Below are 20816 nucleotides of genomic sequence, written 5' to 3' on the forward strand. Positions count from 1 at the left end.
ATGGTTTCCAGACCCTTCACCATTTTTGTCGCCCTCCTTTGGACACGCTCCAGTTTCTCAATGCATCCTTACTAGTCTTCCTTCACAATATGAATATGCACAGGGATTTTGTAGCACCTTTGTGACTAACTGAGCAAAATAAAGGAGTTGGTAGCATTAGCTTTCATAGACTCACATCTAGGAAAGCTAATGCTACCCACTTTGGGCCAGAATAGACCAGCATGAAGAAGTGGCTTGAAGCTGCCCCCACTGAAGATGGATTGGGGCCGTGACAACTTCACACTGTGGCCCCAATCTGTCTTCAAGTCAGCTCTAAAAGGAGCAGAAAAAAACCCCAGTTCCTTTTTGGGCAGGAAAAAAGCTGCTTTTCTGGCTTTGTCGAAGCCAGCTTCAAGACACTGGTGGTGTGTGGCATATAAATGCTGCATCTCTGGAGCGTCTTGAAGCTGCCCATATTTGGGTGGCTGCCCAAATTCTGGATGGCTTCAGAACGTGCAGCGTCCAAACACCACACTCCAAAGCCATCCAAATGGTGACTTTCAAGGGCCATTTGTTCCGGCCCATAGTCTCAAAGGTGCTACAACATCCCTTTGCATACTGATCCAGACTAACACAGCTATGGCATTGAATATTTATTTTTATTTTTACTGAATGTCCAAAGATGGCATAAAATAAAATAATTTTCATTTTTTTAAAAAAAAAACATTAAAATGTGGAACAGTAATAAAATTCATAAGTTAATATAATGTTAAAATATATAGTCATATTAAACTAAAAAATTAAAATGTTAAAATAGTTACTCAGGTATATGAGTAAACTGGATAAAGTCATTATATCCCAAATACTGTAATAAAAAGTCATATTTTAATATGACTCTGTCTAGTGCCACAACAGAGAAGGTTCTTCCTCATGTCCTGACACAATGTGCTGTCCTCATTGGTAGTACATAATGAAGGCTGCCTCCAACAGACCTCAGTCTTTGGGAAAGCATATATACTTGTCCCGCCACATTTGCGACTTTGACTTTTGCAGATTTGATTATTCATGGATTTTAGTAATATGTTCTATCTAGGAATATCTAGGTCCTCCAGTGCAACTTTAACCAAAAGCCGTGCCGAAGGACCCAGTGATTCCTAGAGAGAACACTCCACTAAGCATTTGTAACTATACAATTCTGTGGTCAGTGTTTGGCAGATGTTGACCACAGTGTTGCACTGGAGGACCTAGAGATCCCTAGAGAGGTGTTCTCTCAGGTAAAAACATAGTGTTTTTGTTATTTGTGGGTTTTCCATATTCACAGGGGACCTGTGCCCCTATCCCCAGCAAATGTGGACGGACAAGTGTATATATAGAGAGACACTCTTAAAGATATAAAGTCCCAAATGTTTAGGGCTCTAAATAGTACCACCAGCACCTTGAATTTCAATTGGAAGTGTATTGGCATCCGGAGTAGTAGTTTGTTTAAAACTGGTTTCATAGGGTTTCTTTGCAGTATTTTGTAGCAGTTAGGTTGCTGTGCAATTTATACCAGCAGCAGATTCCCAGTTGTCTTCCCACTTGGGCAGCCCCACATAAAATGCAGGAGTCCTGTAGAAGTACGGTGACTAAATTATTCTGGTCTAGGAATAGTCCCAAATGGTGGCTCAGTTGATGCTGACCCAAGGCAATTGGAGTCCACCTGAGATCCAGTGATGCAGCTGGTTCTAGGAGTATTCCACCTATTCCCTTGGCAGGAGTGCAACCCCATCCAATATACAGTAGCTTGTTTATCCAAATTGCATATCTGAGAACTACCAATCCACAGAGCCTCTGTCTTATCGGAGCTCAGCTCCAGTTTCCTAACCCTTATCCAGCCCATTACTTAACACAGTGGTCCAGTACCTGTTTAGCCTCATCTTACCTCCATGAAAAAGAGAAGTTGAGCTGAGTTACATCATATAGCTGTCCTAACTTCAAATGTATTGATATCTATTCTCGTTTTTTTCTTGAAAGAACTCTGCTAACCAGGTACTTAAAGTTCTAGCAGCTCCTGTTAAAACGGTGTCTCAGACAACTCATTCCATTACCTCTGGTGTTAAGAAGACTGCTGTAATCCAGGTATGGCTGTCATTGTATTTGCTGACATTGATTTTTTAAGGTATTTTTATTGTTGTGGTTCACAAATCACTCTAGTCGTGTTCCATATCTATTCCAAATATGCACTTGGCAGTGTCACTGAGGGAAGCTTCTTCCTGGTCATTTGAAGTAAACAATCTGTCTCATTACTTACTGGAGTAGGATTGTGCTCAGAGCACAAAAGTAATGATTAAAACGTATTAAAACTTCCTGTGCCATGATTTGCTAATGAGTGGGGAAGAAATACTTCATTGATTTATTGCAGGGGGGAAGACAAGTGTGGGGATGCAAAGAAGAGTCAAACTCTCAGAATGTTGAAAAAAGTGATGTTATTCTTGCAACTAGCTCCCACTGCCTTTTTTTTCTAATGCATGTTGGCCTAATAATATTTAATGGCTTTTTTCAAAGGCTGTTAAAAGAAAGAAGAAAGAAAAGGGACAATACATGAACAACAGAAATTATTGTAATTAAACCTATACATAAAAGCACATGAATATGTCTTCAGAGTGACACCCATATATCAACATGAGTTTAAATGCATAAAGAGAATTCAATATTTTGGGTCCTTCTGCAGAAAATAACCTGTCTCTGGTACATCCTTTTGTACCTAGTCATTTTGAGTATCTTCTTGAGAGGTGTGGAATCACACTGTCCTCCAAATGTGGTTGGGCTGCAGTTTGGCCTAGCTAGCCATAGAAATTACTACTAAACTTTTTTTAAAAATCACCTTCATAGAGATAAACCATGTACAGTGGTGCCTCGGGATACGAAATGATCGGGTTACGAAATTTCCGGGATACGAAAAAGTTGGATTGGCAAAAACTGTTTCGGGTTACGAAATATTTTTCGGGTTACGAAATTCATTTCGGCGCGAAATTCAAATGCTGCAAAGTGCAGCTATAGGCTTTCCAGTGCTAACGGAAAAGTGTTTCGGGTTACGAAATTTTCGGGTTACGAAAGGAATGGCGGAACGAATTAATTTCGTAACCCGAGGCACCACTAATTATTTAATGAGTATAGTGGAAACTTATGTCTTTTCCTGCTAGAAATCAAATTAGTGAAGCTAAACATCTGTTTTCTTCCAGTCAGTAGCATCAACAAATAGTATTACCACAAGTACAACTCTAAAGGAAACATCAGGAAATCATCCTATTTCTAATTTTCATGTACTGCCTGCTGCTCCAAAATCAGTTCGTGATGCAACCACGATACATGATACAGCCACAACTGTAGCACAGGCCAGCATTTCTGCAGTAAGTGCAAATTAGTCTAAGATTGCAAAACTCTACACTGTTTCAGAACAATTGATCAGGATTTAATTTAGACCCTTGCTTTTGATTCTTACCAGGAAACGCTGGAAAATGTGAAAAAGTGCAAAAACTTTCTTGCGACACTTATAAAACTGGCATCCAATGGACCTCATTCACCAGAAATGGGGCAGAATGTGAAGAACCTGGTAGAAAATCTGTTGGTAAAAGTTAATCTGCAAGTATTTTTGCCCTGATACTAAATGTCTTTACTTGGAAGTGATTTTATTGGCATTTCAGTTGTGTACAAATTTGCATTAGATTGAATGTATGAAATGTTGGCGTTGTCTAAGTTTACTGTCCCATCTTCACACATCTTCACACATCAGTCATTAAAGCATGATGCAGTAGCACTTGAGCATACTGTATATACTCATGTATAAGTCTAGAATTTTTAGTCAAAAAATTGACCCCAAAAACCTAGGCCGACTTATCCACCGGTCAATGTAAGTACTATACTTTAATTCTTAATAAAAAGGGAACCACCCCCTGTGAAAGGCAAGAGTACAATCTGTCCTGGAAGCACTGACCTCCCTTTACTCTCTCTTCCATCCATCCTTTAGAGTGAGACAAAACAGTTATGCCTGCCATAGTTTTTTAGGTTCTTTGACATTGTTTTCCTTTGCTTCATCATTTAGATTCTTTGTTGCATGTCCCTAAGTGTTTTACCCTCGATTTATCCAAGGGACATATAGAAAATCCGTAATTTTGTCCCCCAAAACCTGCCCTCGACTTATACATGAGGTCGACTTATAGTCGAGTATATACGGTAATCTAAAAGCTCTAAACATTCCCAGATCATAATGTGCTCGTTACAGTATCAGAGCAGCATTTCACATTGTACTCTGTTCTTTTTGCCACCATGTTATTGTACTAGAAGTTCTCATTATTGCCTTTTGAAGAAAGGTTGATACCATTTTGCATGGTTTCTTGGGAAAGGCATGAAATGGAAAACTTTCTGTTTGAATAGGAACTGGGGAATATTGAATGCTACTTTCAAACCAGCTTTCTCTTGTGTCTCCATTTCTTGCGATAGGAGGGAAGTTAGCATACACAAACTTATTTTGACCCCCCCCCCCCCCCCCCGTCCCGGCAGAGATTTGCAACTTATTCCATAAGCCTGACTTTTTATTACTCCTGTTCCATTTTGCATGGCATTTGTTCTATGTAGGTAGTAACACTTCTGTAGTTTTGTTTCTGTTCCATACAAGGGGTTTAATCCAAACCAGGCAACCCCTGGTTAGGACTAAACTACATACTACAATATAAATCCTTGGCTTGCAGATAAGCCTTCTTTATTCAAAGCATGCATCCTTCAAATTGGTACCACTGTACATGGATAAGAGAACCTTGGATTTCTTATCCCATTTTTCTTATGTTTGTTCCTTTCCTGGTGGCTAAAATGCACACACACACCTCAGTTGGCACCAGTGGAAGTTTTTCTCCTTCCCCTTCTAAGCTTACATGCATACAGACAGTTAGAGAAAGAGGTTTCAGCATCCCCTAGCCAAGTGCCATCATCCCTTTCCAGATGGGATCTTCTTCGGGGTAAGAAACAAAAAAACCACTGCCCACTATATATTTAATGTTGCATGTAGTTTAACCCTTAGATACATTGCAGAAATAAGATCGTATGAGACTGGTTTAATTTCCTTGGCTCAGTGCTAGGGAACCCTGGGAATTGTAGTTTATTATGGTACCAGAGCTCTCTAATAGAGAAGGCTAAATGTGTCACAAAACTACAGTTTCCTAAATTTCCTAGCATTGAGCCAGGACAGTTAAAGCAGTCTCAAAGAAGATGATTTTTGCTGTGTCTTTTGGACCCATAATACAAATACTGCAGAATAGAGAAACAATAGAAAATTATTTGTTTTGCCTTAACCATCTATTTCTGGATGCAAAGCTATAATAATTTGTTTGAAAGAACAGATGATATAGCAGTATAGATTGTAATGCAGTCTTTTCTGTAGTCAGGGGGTAGAAAATACTTTACAGAACAGATCTGGCCCTCAAAGTATGTAGTGCCATCAGTGCAATTCTGTTATTACTATTATTATTTTAGGAACAACTTACAAATCTACTTTTTAATTTATCATTGGTGTTGCTTTGGAACCTGTGAAAACTGGCCATAGACTGCTTTTAACAGCAGTTATATTAGCTTCTCTTTAAAAGCTTGTCCTTGAACAAAGTATGGGGCTATGAAATTCATAAGTACCAGAGTGTCAGTGAATTAGTGAGTTATGCTGTAGGCAGATATAAAGGAGATACAAGTTGTATTTATGCTACAACTTTTTTTTTCTACCTAGGAAGCTAAAATTGAACCAGAAGAGTTTACCAAAAAGCTGTACATTGAGCTGAAGTCTTCCCCGCAGCCATATCTTGTTCCTTTTCTCAAGGTATGTCTTAAGAATATGTAACTCCATTGTTACCTGCATGGGATTGATCCTTAACCAGAGAGTGAGAGGTTAGTTTGGAATACCAAGGTCATTAAATGGTGAAACAAAGCAGCAAGAGAATTGTCTGTGTGTAAGTGCAACTTAATGCCCACTAGTAAAATTCTGTTTCTCTTTGCTGTTGTGGTCTTGTAATACAGCTACATTATAGAACCATCTGATGAGTTGCAAGCTAGTATGAACTTGTGCCTAGGATTTGTGGGAATTTAATACCTCCTAAATTCTGTTCATTTATTGGCCTGAAGGTCCTTACAGTTCCCTGCAATGTAGCAAGCTCACTACTTGAGGACAGTCCACTGATGTTAAGTGTTTCTGTAGTGATTTTGGCTACCCAAAGACACAGAAGTGAAAACTTACTTTAATACTGTACTATGAGAAGAGACTCCTGCAGTGTACTAAGATTATGCTGTGTTGATATCATGGGTTATAGTTCTGCTACAGAACACTATATAGTGCACCCTTTTTTGAAAATAATCGGACTCGTGCATGTGGCGGCGGCGTGTACCCCATTAATCTAAAGAAGATGTGCCGCCCCACGTGGTCCCACGCGGCTTTCAGCATATGCTGAAAGCCATGTATAGAGCGTCCGCGTATGACGCAGGCATACTGTATTAAGTCTGTTACCAATAGTTCTATTAAAACATTGGGCTACAGTTCAGCTACAGAACACTATAGTAAGTCTGTGGTCCAAAACAAACTGCAGAAATAATCCAGTTTGAGACATCTAACTACACTGGCTCAATGGTAGGGAATTCTGGGAACTGTAGTTTTGTGAGGCATTCAGACTTCTCTGTCAGAGAGTTCTGATGCCACAATAAATTACAATCATCAGGATTCCTGAGCACTAGCAGTCTCAGACTGAATTATTTCTATAGTATGTTTTGGACCTATGCTATCAGTAGTGTTATGCAAGCATTAACCTGAACATGGATAAAATACAACTGTGTAGTGAGGAAGGGGAGTGAATTCAAGTCCTGCCCCAGTGTTCACAAGCACATGCTTTTTGTCAGAGCATTATGTTTTTGGCATGAAGCTCAATAAAGCAGATCTCAAATCTGGAATTCAGGGCTTCAGGTGATATGTAGCTGAATGTTCTTAAAGACCCCTTTCTAGTTCTTTATGCTATATATGTAATTAATGAGAAACATGTTCACAGGAACATTGGGTGGAGCAACAGTATGGACAAATGATTTTTTTGGGTTATAACTCCCAGGAACACTAGAGCCAGGGTGAACAGCAGCCATTCTGGCTGAGGATGCTGAGATTAGTGGTCCAAGAAAGTTGCTCCTCCAAGCCATAAATCTCTTTTTATCCATGTTCAGATAAATTTCTGAATATTTTATTGTCTTTAACAGAATGAATTTATACACTAAACCTATCAAATGGTAGAAAACCTATAGGATTCCACCTCAACATTAGGAAGAACTTCCTGACAGTAAGAGCTGTTCGACAGTGGAACACACTTCTTTGGAGTCTGTTGAAGTTTCCTTCTTTGGATGTTTTAAAATGGAAGTTGGATGGCCATCTGTTGGGGGTGGTTTGATTGTGTATTTCTGGATGGCAAGGGCTTGGATTTGATGGCCCTTGCACTCTCTTCCTACTCTATGATTCTGAGATTTTGGAATAGTTGTTCTAGAAGCTTTGTGAAACTTTGGATAATTTTCTAATTTTTCCACTGGAAGAAAACAGTTCAATTGCAATGGAGCTAACACTGTTGAATGGGAATTCACATTCCAGCAATGCAGTCTCCAGATTTGGCTTGCTAAGGAAAATCCATAGATGTCTGCCTTCTCTGTTTCCTTATGAATTTGCTGCGTTCAGTTGTGAAGGTCTGCAACATTGCTGGCTGTGTACTTATCTGCAAAACACAAAGGCCCAGACTTATATCAGGGAATTTGACCAATGTGCCTAAGAAATCTGCCAAGGTTCAGATTTATTAATTCAATGCAGAGAAGAAACCTAAAGCTTTGTCAAGTTCCTTGAATATCAGATGTTACAAATTTCACAATTTAGCAAGGTGATCTCTTCATTTAATGGCAGATTGATGAATACAAATGGTGTTGTCTCATGAAAGGACTATATAGCATAGATTGTGAAAAGAATATGCCAAATCTAATTTTATGTTTTCTTCTTTGCCTAGAAAAGTGTGCATGCCTTAAGGCACCTCACTCCAGATATACAGACCTTTATACAGCAGTGTCTCCAGCAATCTATACCACGAACAGCTGCTTCTACTTGTGCTGCTGCACTGTCATCTGCATCTGTAGTGGCTAGCAGCACTCCTGTGACAACAGCCTCTTTCCAATCTGCACGGCCTGTGCTTAGAACTCCATTGGGAATATCTTCTCCACAGACTTTGGACCCAGTCTCTTGTACATCTCTGGTGACAAGAGGATCTGTTTCACTTCAGTTTGCCCAGCCAGATGGTGCTTTGTCTGTGGGGACATTTCCCCTTCAAGTTGCCAATTCTGTTCCCTCCACTCATCTGGCATCAGGTATAGATACTCTGAAGACTGTACAGCCAACCTCCTCCATTGCAGTGATGACAACAAATAACACTCTTATTCAGCTTACAAAACCAGTGCACACTCCTGCAACAATGTTTTCTGCTCCACTTGCTGCTCTTAGTTCTGTAAAGTCAGTGCCGTCACCTGCTGTGGCAAAGTCTCCTCAAGTGGGAAAGTCAGCCTTGACTACTTCTGCTACAACAGCCTTCACTAAAACAGTCACCACAGCGCTCCAATCTCGAGCACCAGTCACTGGGAAACCAATCACAATCAGAGTTGTCCATCCCAATTCTGTCATTTCTCAATCTGTACAGACTTCACAGGCTGTAAAGGTAAAGCAGCTGGTAAGAGAACTTTATTTGGTACTTGGTCTGCAGAACTGGAGTGTTGAGGAAGCTGGCTAATTCTCAGCAGTGCCAGCAATTCCAAGTCTCTGCACACATGATTGTGTCCTCTGCACTTCCCCCGTGCAGTTGAATAGCAACAAATAGAAATGGTACCTGTCAGCGGCAACTTGATTTATTTTAGTAAGAATGTTAGTGGATTTCACTCCACTTCTTCAGATGTGCTGATGGAATCCCTTCCCAGCTGTAGCAGTCCATGGCCCTCTGTGGCTGGAGGCTGAGAGTTCAGGTGCATCACAAACTTGAAGGATAAAGCCTAGGACCCCTAAGAATGAGTTTCATGAGCCACTCAAGTTGAGTCAGTTACCTCATCCCAAAAAATGTTTTGAGCACAAGGTGTCTGTGCTAGCTGTCAGAATGGCAGCTAGAGTAACCATGCTATAGGCAAAATTACTCCTCTGAGGTACCCCTAGGAGAAGGAGCTTCAGAAGATACCCTGAATTGCAAGACATATACTTGATATGTTAGCGGAGCTACTTCAGCACAGACTTAGTGGGCAGTAAGTCGGGACTGTTGTAATAATAGATGTTCTATGTCAGCTGGAGACTTTGGTGACTTCCTCAGCTATGATTCTGAGCAGGCATGCTTAAGTGTATGAATTCACCATGTAGTCAGATTCCTTAAGATGGATAGACTGAACTCAACAGTTTGACTAGAGATTCCTTTACCAGCTATGCCTTGGTTAAAAGAAATTTCACCCTGTACAACTGTTGAGCATAGAAACGTATCCTAAAGGAGACTGTCCTTGTAGACATAACTGGACAGATTCATAATAAGACACAACTCCCTTAGTAACTACATGCTTCATTATGGAACTATTTGCTTAGTCTTATTTAGATACCCCTTTGAGGATGCCTTTACCTCCAGAGGCCAACTTGATAGGCACATGGGGGAGTGGTTTCTCTAGCAGTTCCCAACCTTGCTGCTTTTAGAAAGGGTGTTAAAAACATACCTCTTTAAATTGACCTTCTAAAATTCTGTAGTGGCCTTTTCTTTTTTCTGTTTGTTTCTCTGACCCCCCCCCCCTTTTTTTTTTTTTTTTGGTCTGTCTTGTGGGGATTTTTTTTTTTGCTGGCTGCAGTTTTCTATTTTCAATTTTTGTTGTGTATCACTTTGACTGCTTTATTTTTTATTTTTTATAAGTTTTTATTGATTTAAAACATAGATACATATATAGACATTACTTAGTGACAAATGAGAAACATAACATAACATAAATTACAAATACATATATTGACTTCCTAGAGTTGGTTCTGATTCATATTTACAATATCTTTATCTCCAGATGTCTTCAATTAACTTCTTGTCATATGGATGTCATTTAAAGTCTACATCAAGAGGGAATTATTTCTTCTTATTTTTATCTGAGTATATCCTTCCAGTAATATAAAGTAATCAAAGTAATATATAGAATTTACTTGAGTCATCAACCCTAATGGAAAAGGATAAATTAAGATTCCATATTAGAGTTACAATCATATTTGGAGAGCCTTGTTGGGTTGGCTTAATTAATGCTCTTATAGTTTAAAAGGCTTATTTTTGTAAACTTAATAATTTTTTAAATAAATTTTATTGGATTTTAAAAGAAAACATACATACATAAATCAAAGACAATATCATACAATCACATTGAGAAGTTACATAGTATATTAATATTTGAACGGAGTCTTTCATTCCGAGGAGTTCATCATTCCATACTTTGTACTTTCCTACCTTATACCCTCTTTCAAATAGCTACCCACTCCTATTACCTTTCTTAAAAAAACCCAACTAACCACACATTCAACCCATCCCTTATCTCTTCCTCTACATTCATACCTACTCTGACCTTTTACACTTGCTTAACCTTCTTTCTTCCTCTTTCTCCCACTATCTTCTTACAAATCCTTCTCTGAATATTCTATTCCTAACTCATATTCCAAGTTAACTTCTCCCACTATCACTCTCTATCTTCCATACTAAAAAATTGACTTCCTCCACCTTTGATTTGTAAGGCCTAGTACTCTCTTACTTTAGACTTAATCTTCTCTAAACTTAATTATTCTTTCAAAATATTGGTTCTAGAGGATAATTATTTTCCCCCAAGATCAAAGTTATTCTAGAAATACGATATATCCCAACAAAGAAGTAGGTAGGTCGGTTACTTTTACTTTAGTTTTTAATAAGAGAAAATAGTTATATCCTTATTCTCTATAGCTTATTTCTGAATTTTCTCTAAACCACTATAATAACGAAAGCTAGCCTCTAGCATAATTTCTTAACATTGAACTACTGATATCATATAGCTATGTCACCCCATTTCTTCTTAATATAATCTAAAACTTTACACCAGTCTTTAGATACAATCTCCCAAGAGTCTTCTTTTATCACACAGGAGAGTTGGTTCATATGCATCATTTCATATAGATAGATAGGCCAATCCTCAAGGTTAGGTAGCTCTTTCGATCTCATTTCTTTGCATACAGAATCCTGGCAACAGAAACCATATACATTAAAAAAATTCCATATTTGTTATCCAATTTTTCTTCAAACATTCCTAATAACATAGCTTCAGGGGTTATTTTCATATCAATTTCCAAAATCTCATTTATTTCATTAGTAATGGTCTTCCAAAATTCCTTTGCTTTCCCACAAGTCCACCAACAGTGGAAGCAGGATCCTATAGCTTTGTCACATTTCCAGCAGATATTATTTGTATTTTTATATAATTTGGCTAATTTTGCTGGTGTTAGGTGCCATCTAAAATACATTTTAAACAAATGTTGGGCTGCTGTAAATTTTATATTTTCTTTCCATGCTTTCCCCCATTGGTCTAAGTTGATAGAATGTCCACAGTCTTTGGCCCATTTTATCATTGTTTCCTTGATTATTTCTTGTTCTGTATCCCAGCTTAGCAATATTTTCTATAATTTTCCCATTAGACCTTTTTGGTTTCCTTTAATCAACAGAAGTTTTTCTAGGTCTGAACTACTATCCTTCTTTTCCCATTTTTTCAAGTCATGCTGAGTTTTGGAATAAATTGGTTGATATTCGAACCAATTTAGGTTGAAACCCTGTGTGTCTAATTGTTTTTGTGTTTTAATTTCTAATTCTTTACCTTTAAGTTTAAAAAATCATAATAAATAATCCAGTTCCCTTCTCTTTCCATTTGTATTCTATAAATTGCTTCTAACGGGGAAGACCATTTTGGAAACCCAGTAACTATCCTATCTCTATATTTCTTCCACGTCTTTAGCAGGGCATGCCTAATACAGTGATTATTAATAGAGTGATCTGTTTTTTCTTTGTAATCTAAAAGAAAGGCAAGCAATCCAAATTTAAGCCCTTTGCATTCCAATTCTAGTGCTTTTTTATCTTGTAAGTTTATCCAATTCTTTATCCAGAGTAGGCAGTTGGCATCATCATCATCATCATCATCATCATCATCATCATCATCATCATCATCATCATCATCATCATATTATTATTATTATTATTATTATTATTATTATCCTAATATAATTTGATGTTTGGAACTGTTAGTCTTTCTCTTTCCCTTGCATCTTGTAAAACCTTTGGCTTTACTCTAGGTTTTTTCCCTTCCCAAATAAAATTTGTTAAGTCTCTCTGCCAATCCTTAAGGATTTTTTTTTCTGGGATTGTGATCGGGAGTGTTTGAAAGAGAAAGAAGGTTTTGGGTAATATATTCATTTTAATAACGGCTATCCTGCCTAAAAAGGATATGTGCAATTTGTTCCATTTATTCAACTCATTTTTAATTTTTTTTCCATAGTGTAACATAATAGTTATCAAAAAGTTTGTTTGTTTTGTTCGAGATAATTAATCCTAAATATCTTATTTTCCCTTTGACTTCAATTCCAGCGCGTTCAATTAATTTGGGAATTTGTTCTTTATTCATATTTTTAGTTAGAATCGCAGATTTTTGTAGGTTCACTCTACAGCCACTTAAGATCTCCAAATTTTTTTAGAATCTTCATTAAATTTTCTACATTTTCTAATGGGTCTTCCAAATTTATAAACAAATCATCTGCATAAGTTTTTATTTTATATTTGTATTTTTTAATTTTCACTCCTTTCAAATCATTGTCCAAATTGATTTTCCTAATTAGAATTTCTATCACGACTATGAAAAGAAGAGGAGACAAGGGGCATCCCTGACGTGCTCCTCTTTGAATTGGGAAAAAAGGGGTTTTATCCCCATTTATTAAAATGATAGCTTTTTGGTCCTTATAAAGTCCTTCTATTCATTTACAAAAATTATCTCCTATATTCATTGCTTCAAGGATCATAAAAATAGTATTCCAGTTTACGGAGTCAAAAGCTTTCTGTAAATTCAAGAAAAATAACCCTGCTTGCTTTTCATTATGTCTATAATAGTATTCTAGGATGTTTAGAACGTATCTTGTATTTTCTCTTATTTGTCATCCAGGGAGAAAACCTTTTTGATCTACGTCAATGATTTTACTTAAACATATTTTTTGATGTATATATTTTATAATCGGAATTTAATAATGAGATGGGTCTATAATTAGCCTGGTCACCATCTCCTTTATTTTCTTTCAAAATTAGGGTGATGTTTGCTTCCTTCTAAGTATCTGGTATTTTGTTGATAGGGGCCTCTTTAAATACTTGGTATAAGGAGTAGCATAGCTCTTGTTTAAATGTTTTATAGAAAGATAAAGGAAAGCCATCCGGTCCAGGGGTTTTACGAATTTTCCCTTCCTCTATTGCTCCTAAGATTTCATCGACAGTTATATCTTTCTCTAGGAAGTTTCTTTGCTCTTCATCTAACTTAATTATTTCCTTTTTATTACACCAGTCATATAGATTTTTTCACGTTGATTCTCACTTCCATATAGGCTTCTGTAATAGTCAAAGTCTGTTTAATATTCTCCTATCTTGTTAATGTTTTCCCATCTGTATTGATTTTTAGGTTTTGATTCCTATTTTTCTTTTCTTTTAATTTAATTTATTAAATTAAAAGTGAACTTAATAAATTTTGAGGGAGCCAAAACAGAATGTCTTTCTTTCAGTTTTAATGGGGGTAGCTTTTATTTCAGTTTGAAATCTAATATTTAAAATAATTTCATTCTCCTTTTTTTCTTTTGACAAAGTTCCCAAAACATTTTAAAGCTAATTTTAAGCAGCCAATAAATATTTCTTTAAAAAAAATCAAATGAAACACAAACATTCAAACAAATTAAAAAACTCACTCAATTCCAATGGCCTTCAAAGATATTTTTATTAACACATACTGTATGTACTCGACTATAAGTCAACTTCATGTATAAGTCAAGGGCAGGTCTTGGGGCAAAAATTATGGATTTTCATATACCCCACGGATAAGTCGAGGGTAAAACTTAGGCCACGTAAGAAATAATCTAAAGGATGAAGCAAAGGAAAACAATGCCAAAGAACTTACAAAATTCCAGAAGGCATAGCTGTTTGTATTCATCCTAAAAGCTGGATGGTTGAGAGAACAGAGGAGGGTCAGTGCTTCCAGGACAGATTATATTTTGCCTTTCACTAGTGCATCGTTCCTTTTTTAAAATAAGAATTAAAGTGCAGTACTAACATTGACCCGTGGATAAGTCAACCTCTGGTTTTGGGGTCAAGTTTTTTGACTAAAATTTTTGGACTTATACATGAGTATATACAGTAGTTTTGGATAATTTAAACAATATATAAGGTAAAATTACATACATACAACTATAAAGCTAATAACTATTTCTGCAGTCTACTTGCAACTATAAATCCTAAAATTTCTATTCCTTCCCTCCAATATCTTCTCATAAAATCAACTATCAGTTCCCACTCCTTTTGAAAAGTACAGTGTTTCCTTCCCTTATGCGGGGGATCCATTCCACCCCGCTCCCTGCGTAAGGGGAAAATAGTGTATGCTCAAGCCCCATTGAAAATAATGGGGTGTGCACGCCAATCATTAGATTTTCCTGCAGCTTCAATGTATGCTGAAAGCTGTGGAAGTGAAGCCTGCATATGGTGCAGGCTCACTGTATTCAATAGCGGTCTTTAATAAGATTTGTCACTTTAACCATTGCAGTAAAATCATCTGATTTTATCAGCCAGGTTTCCTGACATGTAATGGCCATATCTTTCCATTTCTGAGTACAGAGTATTGCAATGGCTCTTGAAACAAACACATTCTTCACCATAAATGCTAAACTGAGGGAGCTACACTTGCTTGACACCACTAGAAAGATTAATGAGCTTTTCCATGTCACCACTATTTGTGTATCTGGTAGGAAGAACACTGAGTAAGAAATTCCATATCTTTCAAATGTATAAGTAGATATTCATTTTACACATGCACACACGTGTGTGACATTAAAATAAGGTTATTCCTGTTAGCTTTGCCAGGGAGAGGTGTGTTCATGTCTAAACCTGTAAAACCTACTAATATTATCTCTAAACATAACTGGAGGACAGTGATGAAGTCAGGGAAAACACCTCAAATGTCTATTTTATAATCTAAATGGTTGGGAATCACACAGTCTTCTAGGTGTTGGACTGCAACTTCCAGCTGACTTGGCTAGCATAGCCCAGTGAGGGATACTGGGAGATGCAGTTTAGTAACATCTGGAGGGCTATGTGATTCTTACCTCTTACTACAACATTGTGATTCCCTATATCTTAATACTTGTTTTCTCCTATATTTGGACTTTTTCCTCAGATAGTCCAGCAGCCATCAGGTAACATCTTCAAAAAAGTGAGCACATTTCAGCAAGCTTCTGCACTCCCTACTGTGAACAAAGCAAGTGGGAAAATGCCTTTAAATACTGTTATCCATGCTAACCAACTTCCTGCAGGTACAATTGTATTCCTGGGCTGAATGAAGCTATCATGTCAAGCTATGGTTTGTGCTAAGATCATTTGATCTTTTAAATTTACATCATGATTGGTATGAACAGATTATTCACTTTGATTTCTCATCTGGTCAAAACTCATGTTTCTGGAAGAGAAGCAGTGATTGCAACCATGGCTAGTTAATTCATGAAAACCTGGCACAAACCATGTCTGCTGGTATGACCAAAGCTATGATTTTTGTTTGTATTTTGATGCATTAGACTCCACAGTTTGTCAGTTAAAACATACATTAGTTATAGATTCTTGAACTGGAAGGGACAACCCCAGCTCAATGCAGGCTCTCCAGCTAAAGCATCCCCAGCAGGTAGCTGTCCAGCTTCTTTTTTAAGATGTCCAAAGAAGGAAACCCCACCATCTATAGGCAATTGATTCCATTGCCAAACTACTCTACCTGTCACAAAGTTCTAATATTCAGTTGGAATCTTCTCTCCTGTAACTTCAAACCTGTAACTCCTGTAACTAGTTCTACCCTATGGAGCAGCAGAGAATAGGCCTGCCCCCTCCTCTCTATGACAACCCTTGGGGTATCTAAAGAGTTCTTTAACCATGATTTGGCATGAAATTGTTGTTTAAATAAGTAAACAGATTTGATGGTATGTAGGGAGATCTTGTAGCACCTTTGAGACTTACTGAAATAAATTGGCAGCATGAGCTTTTGTAGTCTTCAGTCTACTTCTTCACATGCATATAGTGGAGTGGAAACCAGGGACAGATATATATATGCCATTGGTATGTGAGAATGTCTGACAATGGCATATATACGTCCCTGGTTTCTACTCCATTATATGCATCTGAGGAAGTAGTCTGAAGTCTATGAAAGCTCATGCTGCCAACTTCATCATTTCATTTAGTCTCAAAGGTGCTCTCTACATACAAGTTTGCTGGTGGTCAGACATAAAGCAATAAGGTGGCATATTGAGAATGATAATTGGAACTTTCCTAGTTAAGGAGTAAACTTTATTGTAGCTATTTTGGACAGAAGCATCCAATAACACTGGACTAGAGCAGTGTTAATTGCAAGAGACTGGTCATGTTTTTTTCTTTTAGTTCTTTTAGTTTCTTCTCTCTTTTAGTTGAGGAAACATATCTTTCTGAATGGAGGGAAAGGTGCTGGCATTCTCTGTCTCTTAAAGAGACCATAAACATTTCAGTGCTACAGCTCAACATCTGTTGGTATGAAAGGGCAGATAAAGGCACTGTGAAGTTCACAAAATGGTATAAAGGGTGGGTGGGTGGCAGGGGCATAGTAGATTTGGTATTGCTAGCTGTGTTTCATACTTTGCTAACTTACTGCCATGACACAGGGTCAACTATGGGGTCATGCAGACCAGCAGTTTGGAGCAGCCTCTGACTGCTCCAGTACAAGTCAGCCCCCCCAGTCAGGATCAGTCTCAATCCACACCACTGCTGTGGTCTCCAATTCGGCCACTGGCAGGAGCAGTTTTTCGTTGCTCTTTTTTGTGCTGGCTCTTCTGGGTTTGAGTGTTCTTGGTACGCTCCCCATGCAGCTATTGGCTGATTTTGGGGTTTGCATCATGTGCATGCCCCACCCCCAAAGTGGCTAGAAGCCTCTTTTTCTTGCTCATTTGTTTTGGGCCCGCATTGCAGTCAGTGCACTTGGTAGAGGAGAACTGCATTTTCACAGTGGGGCTTAGTTTCTTGAATATTGATAGAATGCAATAACCCATTAGTAGAGTGAACATTTGTAGGAAAGACATATGAATCTTGTGCAGTAAATACATGGGTATTGAACTTTCCTAGAAATAGTTGTCTGGGAGAATCCTTTGGAGCGGTGTATCTCAAGTGATCTGATGTGAAGGACCAGTATTTTTTCCCTTATGTGTCAGGGACCAGTAACATATTTATCTCCATTGGCTATAGTTGGTTGTTTTTCCCCCCTGGAATCCTGCCAGGGACTGGGAGCTGATGGCTCGCAGACCAGCATCAGTCCATGTAGCACTGAGTAGCACTCAGTTAGTTAAAAGAGAAGAAATGGGCTTGCTGACAGACAATCATTATGAAAGGCTGTGCTGTTTGAATTCTTCCTGCAGTAGAGCAGTCTTTCTTCATAAACCACACTTGAACCTGACTTGTACAAGTAACAGGTACTAAAAACCAAATACTAAGAGAAGCACAGTTGCCCATGTCTTGGTAAAATACCCAGATAATGCAAGTGAGAACTGGATGTGTGACCTTGACACAAATATGCTGCTTTCATACTAAAATTGGACACAGTCCTTTCAGAGCTCTCTTCTGAGTATGTATTGAATGTCATCTTGGATTTTGCTTTCTGCTTTGGATTGTTTATCCCTGTTTTTTTAGGCTCCATTGTGAAACAAATTACCCTGCCAGGAAACAAAATTCTGTCGCTTCAAGCATCTCCTGTTCAGAGGAATAAAATAAGAGCGAATGGAACAACATCCTTCAGGTAAAAAATAAACAGTCTGAAGTTTGTTTGGCTATAGGGAAGCCTCAGTTTAAAAAGAGAGAGCAAACAGCAACAGAGATGCCTCAATAAATATTTAAGGTTTCTGATATGTGTTCTCACTTCCTTGGTTTCAGTGTTCGAGTGCTAATGAAGGGGAAAAGCCTGAGAATTTTGCCTGACAGCTGTTTCAAATATTAACATTTTGCAGCTTGATTAGGTTTTATGCTCTTCAAGTCCTTGCTTTTATTTAGCTGCTGAAAACCCTAGCTGATTCATTCATTCATTTGTTCATTCATATACACAGAGACTTCTTTGCTGTCTTGCTTCTAATTGATTGATTAAATTATTCAATCAATTAGAAGCAAGACAGCAAAGAAGTCTCTGTGTATATGAATGAAGTAAAGTACTGTACAGGAATATTTTTTTCTGACGTGAATAAAATTGAATGAATAAACTGAACAAAATTACTTGAACAAATAGCTAAACCATAAACATTGTGAAAGATGAGTAATTGATTTTATTACAAAACGTGCAGAAATATTTATTTATTTATTTATTTTATCTATCTGATTTATAGCCCACCTTTCTCCTTTTGCAGGATCAAGGCAGCCATAATAAAATAAAGTAAAAGCACATTCCAGCTGAAATGGCTGAACATTTAGGGAAAAATGCTGAGTGCCTCCTGTTTTTCACATTCTATTCTCAATTATTCTAGAATAAAAGTCTTCCACTGTACCTTAACAGATTTATTTCTAAAATCCTTCCTTGAAAATAATGTAACTCCTTTACTACTTACTTCTCCATACTTTCCAAAGCTTTCTGAGAGCGACACATTTTGTAAGGCCTTACAATAAATACATGTACCAGCTACTAGATTTAAAATACCTCCCTCCAGATTCAATTCTTTTGGACATCCCAACAAAGTAAAAGGAAGAGTAGTCTAAAGGTGTGTTTCCTGAATCTTACCAAAGATTAATGAAGACATAAGTTTTGTCTAACAGAATTCAGCTGAAAAAACATTGTTCTAGTTGTCTGTGAATACAGTCCGCCCTTCCCTTATGCAGGGGATCCGTTCCAGACCCACCCACCCCCACGTAAGGGGAATTCCACATATGGTCGAACCCCATTTAAATGAATGAGGCTCTTGCACGCAGCAGCACATGTATGCTATGGGCGCGAATGCCATTACCCCTTATGGGGCGCGCTGGCCCTTTTCCCAGCGTTGCTTTCAGTGTATGCTGAAAGCCATGTAAGGCGCGCCCGCGTATGATACGGTCACACTGTATAAGGAAAAGAAACCATAGTCTTTCAGAGAAAATTGCAGTTGTTGTCCTTTATTTTATTTACATTTCACTTTCTTCTAAGAGACATAGGAAAGTAATGTGTAAAATTTAAAACAAATGCAGATAAAACCTCCCAATAGTAAAAATGTATACAAACTATCAAAAGAGCTAAAAGCAATTCAAAGACATATTCATGAAGAAGCATTAAACAAAAAGAGTACAGCACCTTCTTAAAAGCCCTTTCCTCATCAAAAGTCCACAAATACCCACCAAAACAAACTTAAGTTGTCACTTGCCCTGTGGAGGAAACCATGAAGACAGCCAGCCTAACCATCCTAGGTATGGAGTCCCACTGCCTGTTCCCACCAGACATGCTTACTCTGAAGGCTTAAAAGCCTGAAAAAAAAAACTAATGCATTAGCATGGTCTAGACTAGGGGTAGGCAACCTTTTTGAGCCGAGGGCTGGGTTGCTGTCCCTCAGACAACTGGGGGGGCCGAGCCGGGGGGGGAGCTTCCACCCTCCGGGGGTGTGGCCGCGTGCCGGGGGCGGAGCTGCCACCCTCTGGGGGCGGGGCTGCGTGCCGGCGGCAGAGCTTCCACCCTCTGGGGGCGGGGCTTTCTCTGCTCCCTTTCCCGACCTCCAGCTGTCTGAGAGACAGCTAGAAGTGGGGGGGATTGGGAGAGGGGGTGACAGGCGCACACCTGCTCCTCCTGCCCTTCCTTGGCCCCCAGCTGCCTCTCAGAGACAGCTGAGAACCAGTAAGGGCCCGTGAGGGGCAGGAGCAACAGGCGCGCGGCCCCTGCTCCTGTCCTTGGGGCTTTGCCAGGCCTGAGGTATCCTCTGAAGGACACCTCAGGGCTGCCAAAGTCCCGCGGGGAGGAGGAGGTATGTGCCTGCCCTCTCCTCCTCGGCCCCTTCCTTCGGCCGAACGGGCTTCAAGGGGCCCTTTCGGCCGAAGGGGATGGCCAAAACCACTATCATTGTTAAAGCAGACCTTTTAGCATTAAAAGCACTGAAAATACACAGAAATGCACTTTGGAAAGTCACACTGTCTCACCTTCAAAAAGAGTGCATGTCTCAGAAACTGACTGATATCATCATCATCACCACTATTATTGTTAAAGCAGACCTTTTAGCATTAAAAGCACCGAAAGTACACAGAAATACACTTTGAAAGTCACACTGTCTCACCTTCAAAAAGAGTGCATGTCTGAGAAACTGACTGATATCATCATCATCATCATCATCATCATCACTATCATTGTTAAAGCAGACCTTTTAGCATTAAAAGTACTGAAAATACACAGAAATGCACTTTGGAAAGTCACACTGTCTCACGTTCAGAAAGAGTGCATGTCTCAGAAACTGACTGATATCATCATCATCATCATCATCATCATCATCATCATCATCATCATCATCATCATCATCA

General features: G+C 38.5%; 1 protein-coding gene across 1 annotated transcript in view; it reads left to right on the forward strand.

The window, feature by feature from the left end:
• LOC121917449 (transcription initiation factor TFIID subunit 4B-like) overlaps positions 1-20816 on the forward strand; it is a 73536-nt gene that overhangs the window by 22772 nt on the left and 29948 nt on the right. Inside the window, exons 3-9 of the mRNA XM_042443432.1 lie at positions 1993-2097; positions 3201-3368; positions 3464-3586; positions 5729-5818; positions 8016-8726; positions 15478-15613; positions 17994-18099. Of these exons, the coding sequence (XP_042299366.1) occupies positions 1993-2097; positions 3201-3368; positions 3464-3586; positions 5729-5818; positions 8016-8726; positions 15478-15613; positions 17994-18099 (1439 nt within the window). The remainder of the gene's footprint in view (positions 1-1992; positions 2098-3200; positions 3369-3463; positions 3587-5728; positions 5819-8015; positions 8727-15477; positions 15614-17993; positions 18100-20816) is intronic.

This window comes from Sceloporus undulatus, unplaced genomic scaffold, assembly GCF_019175285.1.
Source record: "Sceloporus undulatus isolate JIND9_A2432 ecotype Alabama unplaced genomic scaffold, SceUnd_v1.1 scaffold_18, whole genome shotgun sequence".
In the NCBI taxonomy this organism is placed as follows: domain Eukaryota; kingdom Metazoa; phylum Chordata; class Lepidosauria; order Squamata; family Phrynosomatidae; genus Sceloporus; species Sceloporus undulatus.